General features: G+C 44.9%; 1 protein-coding gene across 3 annotated transcripts in view; it reads left to right on the top strand.

Moving 5' to 3' along the window:
• LOC8036084 overlaps positions 1-11678 on the top strand; it is a 140858-nt gene that overhangs the window by 113309 nt on the left and 15871 nt on the right. For all 3 annotated transcript variants that reach the window (XM_040208378.3, XM_040208379.3, XM_040208377.3), the window contains 2 exons: positions 5641-5807; positions 11587-11663. In XM_040208378.3, coding sequence (XP_040064312.1) covers positions 5641-5807; positions 11587-11663 — 244 coding nt within the window. The remainder of the gene's footprint in view (positions 1-5640; positions 5808-11586; positions 11664-11678) is intronic.

Raw genomic sequence — 11678 nt, 5'->3', positions numbered from 1 at the left:
GGTTAAAAAGTTGTGTATGGTACTCCAGTTTAGCTTTCCGCAATTCAGATGTCAGGCGGTTACGAAATTGCTTGAAAATTATCAGTTTATCGGGATCTCTTGACGTTAAAAAAGACTTATATAAACGATTCTTCTTTTTTAACATTTTCAGGTGCAGAGGAGTGATCCAGGGCTTCCGAATATTTTTAGAGACTGTCTTTGTTAATAAGGGAAAATTCGAGCTATAGACATTGCTAAAGATGCTAATAAATGTGTTATACGCCTCATCTGCACATGTTTCAGAATAAACTGGGCCCCAATCAGTGCGCAAAATTTGAACCCTGAAATTTTCCAAATTGCGCTCGGATATGTTTTGAAAAACATATGATACTTTATTTGATTTCACTATGGAAGCGCCAACCCCACAGGATATAAATATAGGAATGTGATCGCTAATATCACTAATTATTGTACCAGCGTCATGGACGTCTGTGCTAATATTGGTAACGAAAAGGTCAAGGGCACTGGAGCAGGAAATATTTATTCTAGTGGGAGACTGGATCACATTCACGAAGCCATTGGAACTGATGATGTTATCTAATTGCGATGATAAAGTCGAGTGTAACAGTGTGTTCACATTGAAATCTCCACCAAGAAAAAGGGTTAATTTATTTAGAGATATAAATTCAAGATACCTATCTAGAAACGAACTAAACTTATCAAAACACGCCGATGGCGGTCTATATACTACTGAGAAAACTAAGTTGTTACTTCGTACAGTTAGTATTTCAAAATCATCTGTCATTTCAGTATACCTTGCTAGAAGTTCACACCTAATGTTTTGCCGAACGTAGATGGAAACACCTCCTCCGCGTTTCACCTGACGATTTAAATAAAAATGAGTATAGCCTTGCAAGGCATACATATCATCGTGGTCATGGTACCATGTTTCTGTTAGCATAAAGACGTCGAATTGAAATGGAAAATGAGAAATTAATGTGTCAAATGTATCCACTTTATTTCTGAGAGAGCGCACATTGAGGTGAAATGCAGAAAGAGCGTTCTTAGTTTGTAAGCATTTCATTACATCGGATGGCAAAATACAGTCGTGATACCGCATTTCCATTTGGCGAGACAGTCATTTACATCAATATCTAGCAAATTTTGACGAGATCATCTTCATTCACAAGTTGAACAATAGGCGTGCTGTCAGACTTCCGGGCGAATATCTTTCCATTTTTTGCCCAGACAAATTTCCAGTGAAATTCTCGCTTCCTCCCGATAGCTTTGCCAAGCAGACGCTTGAGCGCTGGGCATAAGTGCTCATTTACAAAAACTGGCAAAGCCGGCGAGAGGCCAAGATCAACAGAAGTGATACGCCTCTTCTTTGCCTTCTCAAGTACAGCATCGCGTTTACGGCGGTTTAGAAACTGGACGATGATGTTGCTTTCTCCAGCGATACGCGTCGGTACACGATGACACACTTCGATGTCGGAGTGCGTTATCGATTCACCGATGATCTCACCGATTTGGGTCAGAACGGTTCCGAGTTGTTCGTTATCACATTTTGGAATGCCTTTAATCTCTAGGTTTACGTTTCGCGTGTACTGCTCGCAGAGAAGCAGCCTAGTCTGACATTCTTTCATCTCTTTCTGCAAATCTGCATTTGTTTGACGAAGGCCTTCGTTTTCCTTTTTTAATGCTACGTTTTCCTTGAGAACTTCGTCCAGTTTCTTTTTCATTAGTTCGAATTGGCCGTTCATGAAGTCCATGCTAGTCTTAACTTCACGTAAATCAGCTCGGATGTCTCTATCAAACGAGTCTTTCAGCGCTCTTACTTCTTTCTTTAAGTCCTCTTTTAACTCAGTGAACATTTTGGTGAGATCCTTTGCCATATCGTAGGTACAAAACAAAAACAGAACAAACCAGCACAATACACTATACACTATGGCAGCAGCGACAGAAGAAATGAAAAAAAAAAACCACGTCAGACAACAGGATAATGAACCAACCTGCAAATACGTGGTTCAGCGTTTAGTGCCGTGAACTGTTGGCCGTCGCTGCTGCCAAATGACGGTGGTGTCGATGGTGGTCCCCTTTTACGCTACCGCTTCGATGATGTAATCGGCGCAGGCCAGTAGATGCGCGAGGTGATTGGTCCGTAGCGGCACGTGGCAGGGCAGACGGATAAGCAGAGTTTCCGAGATGATGCGACGGTCCTGCACCTTGCCCGATGATACAGACGAGGCAGCAGCACAAGATATCTGCAAATACGTGGTTCAGCGTTTAGTGCCATGAACTGTTGGCCGTCGCTGCTGCCAACTGGGCTTGAACTGGGAAAGCACTTTAGTTTAGGTCTGGGGGCGGTTGAGAGAATTTACGAGGTTGAGGAACTCGCGAGAGTGTTCTGGGGAACTCCCACGTTTCTCCGGACCGAGTTTGAAAACCTGTGGCTTAGGGCGGAGGTGTACAAACTTTTCAAGCCCCCTGATGTCCCTTCCAGTCGTACGACGTGTCCCCCCAAAAATTTATGATGTTTTTTTTACCGCAGAAATAAACTATGCATTGCCGAACGCTCGTTCTCCGCTGCTAGTTGTCCGCACCAGACGTCAAAATTTCAGAGATAGCCATTTCATTCAAAAGTTCCGAGTGATTTTCTAAAAATTTCTACGGAAAAATGGGGCCAGTTTTTGCGTACTCAAGAGCTCCGTCGGCCGCCATTTTTTTCGTTGGCATTTTCTGAAAATCTCTTAAAACTTCTTTGAACGAGATAACGGTTAGTTCTGAGACCCTCGCATCTGGTTTGGACTGCTAGCGCTAGGTTTGGGGAAAAAATAAGCGTTTGGCTATGCATGGTTCATTTTTGTGCGGCAAGAAAAAACCCGTAAATGTTTTTTTGGAACACCCCGTATTAAACAAAAACCCGTCTTTCCGAGGACCCCGCGACCCCCCCTTTGTGGGTCTCTGGCCTAGTGTATCTTCACTTCAATCTCCTTTTTCTCGCGGATGTCGCCATTTTGCTGCTCGGTGTAGAGTGGGCACAATCGTCGACCGTCATGATTTGAAATACGCGGCTTCTTACACTTTAGATGCGGTGTCTAAAAGCTCAAGCAACACCGTTTTTATCCGTTGCTATTTGTTTTAACATTTTTAGAGGGCGAAGAAGTACTCGTAGCGATTTCAGACAATGTTTCTGACAACTGGGAGCGAGGGTCTTAAAAGTGCTACGATGGCTGAAGCGTTATTACTCTGAAGCGAAACTTGTTTAGTCATTCTAGTGCCACCGAATAACCCCAGAGAGCCACAAAATGCCGAGCATTTACCCAATTAAAAGTCGGAGATAATCTCGGAATAATCTGAAGGAACTGGGGCAATCGTTCGGTTCAAGAGCAGAAGGGGCACAAGCTAGGGTAGGTAGGCTTTACCGCTTAGCACCGGCATGTGTACGTCAAGATTCACTGCACTGCACCAGCATGCGCGTGATACGGAGGAGCATCTCGGTTAGCTAGGTGTGCTCGGAAGTCTGGTATGGGTGCTTGGTATGTTCTTTGTTCAAACGTTTCAGGAGTAGCGGCTGGGTGCTTGTTGGCACGTGGGGACATGCCCGGTATTTCACGGTAGCATATTCTGTGACCTCCGTTTGAACTTCGGAATAATATGCTAAATGAGCAATCTGATTGATTGAAGTCAACCATCTCAAAACAGGGCGAAGAAAACAAAATTATGGCAAATTGCTAAGCAGTTGCGTTGCATATGTTCTAGCATCAGAAACATTTAGCGGTACTCTGAGATTTCAGATGCCAGACACGTACACTACATTCAGGATGCGCTTCATCGGATAGTTTAATGCATACCACGTGTGCACTTGACAGTTGTTCCTAGAATGAAGCGATACTACCGCTCATCGGACTGATAAACCGTGCAATCTTCCAGAACCTTCCATACTCTCTAGCCCCTCTCCCTCGGTGTGTACATATGGTTGAACTATTTTTTGCCTACCTCACTCCTCCTCTCCTACCCCATGGTCACATGACCTCCCCATTAACCAATCGGCATCAAACACCTCGCTCCTCCTTTCCCACACGTCAACCAATCAATGTCAAGCATCGTGGCCACGCTTTTATCCAGACTTCACGAAATGCCAAACACCTAGCCAAAGAATGTTTCAAGTTAAAATAAACACGAAACATCTGCACAGGAACCCTGAACAGCTGGGGAGTTGCAGCCAGTTTAGAAGGTGATGGGCGTGTTGGATTTTCGCTAGGGCTGATTTCAGCTAAATTTGTGGTCGACGAGAGTAACTGCCTACCAGGCTGATTTCGCCGGGTGTTTTTCCAAACTTGAGTCACGCATCTTCGAAGTAGAGTACCTAGCCTTTCAAACATTAGACGGATAAGAAAGAAACAAATTTCCGAATACTAATCTTGTTACCCATCACAAACGATTATGTATCTCACACAAGTGTCTCCAGGCGCAATATCTGAAACCAAGCCCCGAGGTAGCAGACCCGGGTTAAAACGAACTCGAAAAAGGGACACGTTTCCCAGATGCCTCGGAATGGGAAGCCAAGCTTTCGGTAGGAAGCAGATCTCTTAGCAGAATGTTCGTTGCTCTCCTCGTAAAAATCTGGATAATTATAACTGTAATTTTTATGATTATTATACCTTTGTGTTAAAAAGAGCATTAGCACCTGCCATGTACCATGCACGAGCCTCTTTGGCTGATGTGATCTTTAAGTTCCATTATTTTCAAAAGTGAAAGAATTAAGGATTTTAGTGTATTGTATTGCGGGAGTTCTCGAAGCTTTTAATCTCAAGGATCCCCTATTGGCCTTGAATGGCTGCCAAGGAACCTTTTTTGTTCGAGGCATTGATTCAGTAAAACAGTGCAGAAGCTTATGGACCTTGTAAACAATATTGCACATACTGAGGGGTGTGTGGCTCGTAGATATCTATCAATCCGCAGCATAGGTCTGCTAAAATCGTGGTTAATCTGGAAAGATGCGTTGCTTAAGGTAAAATATGTTTTGGAGCTTGGGGAAGCCATGACTCTGGGGAACTCAGTTGGGAACCTGTGTTGTGTACCGTATTTGCTCGAGTAATAGCCGCACTTCTTATGAAGGACGCCCTTGCATCTACTTTCCTGCAGAACACACATAAAACCAATCATTGCAATCTGCATAAAAAAAACGGAGCGAATATCGAGGTCGAGAACACGATTCTCCGTAAAAATGCGACCTGAGCAGATAGCATTTGTGCGTAAAGACATTATTTTTTAGTATTTCTGTTCCGTAAATTGCGCCCACTTTTCTGTTGATCGCGATGATTTATGATTCCGGTGCTGCACGGAAAAGCAGACCCACAGGGTCTGTTCATAAGAAGTGTGGCCATTACTCAAGCAAATATGGTAGAGTCCAGAAGACGTGGACGAGCGGAAAAATTGGTTTGCGCAAACACAAAGACCACTAAGGTGACATTATGGTGTTGCCTTTTGGGACAAAGAGACAGTGATGCCCAGCACATAACATCATTAGATTAATTAACCTCTAGCGTGGATATGCTGCAAAGTATTCTAAACTATTTTTCTTGTCAAACAGTTTGTGAAACCACTCTGGTAACAATCAGTATCATTGCTTCGTTGCGCCCTCTGCGTCTGTTCCAGAGCAAGCCAAGCCAGCAAACTGCGCAGTCCCAAGTGCGCAGCCCAAGGTTCAGGTTCACGAGGCTCATCCGGACGCCGGAAGCCGCTCTCCGAGGGAAAGGAGGCTGTTTGGTCCGGCCGCGGGCAAGTTGTCGCCCATGGTTGCCCTCAAAGTGCCAAAGATTGAGGTGAGCGTGCCTTTTTGTGCAGGGTGCGACTGCCGGCGAAAGGAATGTGAGGGGGCACTGCATAGCTTAGAACCATCAAACAATGCCAGAGTACTGCGTCCCGTAGCATCTGCCATGGAACTCGGTACTTTCTACTCAGAGCATGTTTATGTGTGTTTTTAATCCGATTAACTTACTTTGCTCGCTTCCTCTGTGCCCTTTTCCTCTATTAAACTTCGGTTGCTGGTACAGCTTTGTCCTGTTGTAGTTGTGTCTTCTCTTCGTGCGCATTTACCGAGCTGTTCAGCCCCACCATGTACAGCATGGACCAACTGGCCCAATTTGCTACCTTAGTGCTCTCTACTCCGTTTCACCTTACAATTAGTCGCAGTGGATGCTGTGACTCATTTTAAGGTCACGTGACTTTCTGAAGGAAAACACAGGTGGGTGGGGCACGTGATCAGACGACGCTTTGACAGCGTCAAATTCGCTGGGATGACTCATAGCGTGCACTGCGGTCCATCTAAGGGGAAACAGAGTGTAGAGGTTGGTGAGCCAGTAACGATAGTACTAAGTAGTATTCCTAAGTTAAAAATCTATTTTCAATCGGTCAATCAATAGCATCCGTTGGAACTGGAAAATGGAGCCAATAGAGTGTTCCGATTGTCTAACGTCGGCCGTGTCGATGCCGGGAAGAAAAAGCGAAAAGCACACAGGACCGGTTGGAACATGATAGGCTGGTGAGTGGGTTCCGTCATTTCCGCTCGCCACAGTTCTATCGCACGTGTGGCTCCGATTTCAAAGTCTTCGGTTGCGGCTCTGGGGCGCTGTTCCCAAACGAAGCTCGGGAGTTCGACACTCCGGGAACATTCAGCGGCCCTAACGTAAATGGGAGGTTTCTGTCGAGGCATCTGGAGCTACCGGGGTTAGCTCGCCGGAACTGGTGACCACGAGGCGAGGGCAAAAACGTGCGGCGTCTCCGTGGCCTCTCGTTACGTGTACTGTAGTCGCCGACAAGACGGGAATGGCGGTGTGGAGTTTTGGTTGTCCCGCCTTCGATAACGCTCATGCGTCTCGTGAGCTTTGGGCGTGCACGCGCAGCCAAGGCACGGCAAAAGGCAGCAAGCACGTGCAAAAGGCCAAGCCTCCGAAATAGACTCCCTGCTGTTCACATCCCCCCAGTGACTGTAGTGTTCAGTGGGCTTTTGATAGGAACGTGGCCGAGCCGGCCCAGATTAACCTTTGAGGGTTAAAGGGATACTGAACCGAAATTTGGATTTCGCATAGTAAGGCTGCAGAAGTGTTGAACGGGAAGCTACGAACTCCAAAATATCACTCGTATATCGATATCTCTAACGGACGGCCATACTTTTGAAGAAGAAGGGCGCGATCAAGCGAGTTCTTTGACGTAACTGTCCTCCGGGAGAATTTGAGAATGAGGAGAAGTGGCCTCGCTCCTCTCCTCCTCGCTTCGGTTCACCAGCTTGACGGGACGTAGCGAGGAGGAGAGAGAATGGGCATCGTGACGTGCCTTGCCTCGTCCGCCTCGTCGGCCGGGTTCAATCGCGCACTTCTTTTCCAAAAAATACGGCGATCCGTTAGATATATCGCCGTATGAGTGATATTTTTTGGTTTTGCAGCTTCCCGCCTATCCGCCCGACCTTGTTTTGTGAGCTCGAAATTTCGGTTCAGTATCCCTTTAACCTGGCGAGCTCACATTGAAATACTGTCATGGACGGGAAAGACTCAACTGGCGTAAAACTGAAAATGAAGGTTTCATCGGCAAACTTGTGCCAGAAACAAAAGAGAATGAGCGTCGAAAAAGCCGAAGCGAGCGTCATGGCGCCGGCGTAATAGCCGGCTAGAGCGAGACTGTGAGAGTGCCTGAGTGTGTCGGCAAGGCCACGCTCGGCTCCTTGTCTGCTGCGCTCAGTATCTTGAACATTCAACCTAGAATGTTCGAGAGTGAGCTAGGATGAGACTCGGCAAGGTCACATTGGCCTCCTTATCTTTCACACTCGGGGTAAGGGTAAACTCATATCTTCTAGAAGTATGGGAAAGCGTTCCCTCTCAGTCATGCGTGTGGCAATGTACTTTAAATTGCGTAACGTGAAGTTCCGAAGGAACACCCTCCCTAAATAAAGAGATAAATGGGGAAAAACGCGGTGTGGGCTATCCTTGGGGATGCCAACAAAAACTTTGACAAAAATTAATGATAAACACTGGGGCACCCGCTACAAACCATGTGACGCGGGAACTGATACTCCGCATTGCGAATACATACTCCAGATTCGCGTTTCACGATGCAATAAACACACGGGAATTTGTTCAAACTCTTGTGTCATGGGAAGGGATAACGCAGGTTGCGGATGCAGCAGATTTGTGTTTTATTGTGTGAAGGGCCCCCGGAAACCCGCCGAGAACTCTCACCTCACGGGAACGAATATTGCAAATAGCGCACGCAGCAGATTCAAGTTTTATGGTGCAAAAACATGCAGGAACCTGCTACAAACTTTCCTGTCACGGAAACTAATATGCACGCGCAGGTCACAGACAAAAACGCGAGAATCTGCTACAAACTCTCATGTCACGGGAACGAATACCGCAGATTGCGGTCGCAGAATAATCGTATTCCAAGGTGCCAAAAACACGCGGGACCAACTTGATGCAATATACACGCAGGCACAACTCGCGTGTTACGGGAATCAATATCGCACCCGCAAGTCGCAAACAAAAACGCGGGAATCTGCTACAAACTCTCATGTCGCGGGAACGGATGCTGCAGATCGCGGCTGCAGCAGATTCGCATTTCACGATGCATTATACATCCGGGAACAACTCGCGTGTTATGGGAGTCTGCATCAGGCACGCAGATCGCGGACAAAAACGTAAGAACCTGCTATGAACTCTCTTATCGGACGTATCGTTACAGCAGATCGCACGGCGGATGCGATTCCCGTCGGACATCGTGTGACGTCCGACGGGATGATGTTTCGGACTTTTTATGTTACAAATATTTAGCCAGAAAAACGGGATGGGCGATCTCTTGAGGGTGCGTTTTTTCTCGGAACTTTATGGTAGGTGTTTTCGCTTATTATAATTGTCTGCTGTTGCACCGCATAACATTACCCACTTCATTTTTTGACCATGTACCTGTTTACATGGGGTGGCGTTCTTTGAGAGCGTTAAAGTTGTATTTCTATAGACTCGTGCAAAGATGGTGCTCGTCCACAAAAGCACCCCTGTCGTGCCAGCTAGTCGACAAGCTAATTACAAGGTTAGATGGAAAAATTTCCGGAATCGCCGCTGGGGTGCTTTTTGTTCCAATATATTTGTATTTCGCTGTGTTGACATCCCTTTCGTATGTAATAGCCACAAGTGTCAGATTGATATCTCGAAAAGTCTGACTTTGAGTCATTCTATTCGAGCAACCATGAACCTTTTCAATGATGGATAAAAATCAAATACTAGCAGTCATCGAATATCTATTTGGAAGTAAAAACTGCAACTAAAATCAAATCCAGGTTGAATGCTGCTCTTGGGGAATCATTGCCTCTGTTTTCCAACAAGAGTTTTTGGGTTTCTGAATTCAAGTGTGGTCGTACGGAAACAAGTGATGAACTACGTTCAGGGCATCCGAAAACAACTACCACACCAGAAATTGTGGATACAACGTATCCCTTGGTTTTGGAAGACCGCCTCATGAAAGGGAGTGAAATTGATGAACCAGTGGGAATCTCTTCTGAACAAGTTGTTCATATTTTGCTCAAGGAATTGGTATTAAATCATCTTTCTGCAAGATGGATGCCGCACTTGCTCAATCCGGAGCAAGAACGCATTCGAGTTCGAGCATCAGCCGACAGTTTGCAAGTGTTTAAGGGGGGACATGGCCTGGGAGGGTCAACTTTTGAACCATTGTCTCAAATTGATTCAAACTTTCGGGGTGAATTGAACCCCATTAGGATGGAGGACATCTAAAGTTTCAGTCTTATAGGCCAATTCTACAACATACTATGCTTAACAAGCTCCAGAAAAAAGTTGCTTTATTAGGAAATGTATTTAAGAAAAATAATAATTGCAATCCACAAAATGTTTGCTTTAATGTAAAGTAGAATACCCATAGTACAAGTTAAGGTAAAAATTAATTGTAGAAAATGCAATTCTAGAGAAAAACAATAACATTCAAAAAGAGCAAACAATTTTAACAAATTTCTGAGTTTTAAAATATTCAGTTTTTTTCATGAAGAATTTAGCTTTTTCAGATTATGAATACCTTAACTTGTTCCTCACGAAATTTCAGTCAAGGACACCACTGAATGAAATCTTTACACTTTCAAAATGTCCAATGATACATTTCCTCATACCACATTTCCTGCCAAAAAGTGAAACTGAGAAAAATGCATTTGAAGTTTCAACTTTAGGTTTCTTTCTTTTCTGTGAGGCCAAGGTAGGCAAAATTCACCTGGCGCGTTGTTATCACCTTCCTCTTGGAGACTCCCCTGCTCCCCTGGCAATAGCTACCAGTTCGTGTTGTTTGTAGGCACGCTGACTTTCGTAGCAGGCATTCCCTGACAGATAAACTCGCAAGAACTAAGAGGCAAATCACACTGAGGAAGAGCAGCAAGGCAGGAATAGGATCTGAGGTGGAAGATACTGTAAAGGGGCGTTATTGAAGATGACAGAATATCACGTCACCGGGAAGGACCAATCGTAAACCCTGTTTCAGATCTCAACCAATAAGATTGCTCATACCAAATTTTTACAATTTTTTCTGTTTGGATGTATGGGTCCTCCTGGCCATTAATACTTGTAAACTTCGAAAGCCTCTACGGGCTAAGTCTAGAGTAAATGGCACTTCCAATGAGGGTGAGATGTTCTGGCTAGGTTAAACGAGTATGAAGCAGCGCTAAATAAAAAACGCAGAAAACTTGCTCCCTGCTGACTCGGAGGGCTGCTGACATGTCGAAAATAATTTATTCTGAGATAAATCCTGCATGTTAATAAACGAAAGTTTCTGAAACCATTCTTTGGAAGTTAATAAGCATAAACATATCATTTTTGAAAAAAAGTTTTTTTCTGAAAATTTCGAATTCCGAGGCCATGTCCCCCCTTAAGCAAATCCAATGTATTTCAAGCCACGATTTGTAACTATGGACGAGATCTGGGTCCACCATTACATGCCAGAAACAAAAAGTAAATCGAAACAATTGACCGGGTTAATCGGCGTCCAAAGAAGGCAAAGACCATTCAGTCGGCAGGCAAGGTGATGGCATCAGTTTTTTTCGAATGCCAAAGGAATTTTGCTCTATTATCTCGAACAGGGAAAAACTGTTACTGGCCAATACTACGTAACACTTCTGGACAAGTTGAAACAAGTAATTTGAGAAAAACGCCCGGGAATGGTCAAGAAACAGTTGTTGTTTCAACACAACAATGCACCCACCCATTCAAGTGCAGTCGCTCAGCAAAACCTGACAGAGCTGAAGTTCAAAATCCTTCAGCATCCACCGTATTCACCTGATTTCACTCCCTCGGACTTCCACCTATCCCCAAAGCTCAAGACCTTCCTGGCTGAAAAGAAATTTCTCTCGAATGAAGAGGTGATGGAGGCTGTTAACAGTTGTTTTGGGGATCTCGAAGAAAGTTGCTTCCAGGAAAGAATTAAAAAGCTGGAGAAACGCTGGACCAAGTATGTCGAGCTTCGAAGGAATTATAGAATAAATCAGATATTTATTGTTTTCATATTCATTCCAGAAACCTTTCAATCTACCCTTGTGCAGAACTGTATCTTTCGTTGCAGGATTTGAAGAAGTACCACATACACGACCGGTCGAGCAAAACCAAGTCGCAGGAGACACCGAATGCTCCAGGGTCGAGGTGAGTGTGCTTTAG

The sequence above is a fragment of the Ixodes scapularis genome, unplaced genomic scaffold (genome assembly GCF_016920785.2).
Source record: "Ixodes scapularis isolate PalLabHiFi unplaced genomic scaffold, ASM1692078v2 PGA_scaffold2__306_contigs__length_199485367, whole genome shotgun sequence".
In the NCBI taxonomy this organism is placed as follows: Eukaryota; Metazoa; Arthropoda; class Arachnida; order Ixodida; family Ixodidae; genus Ixodes; species Ixodes scapularis.
This window is presented reverse-complemented; position numbering and strand designations above follow the sequence as displayed.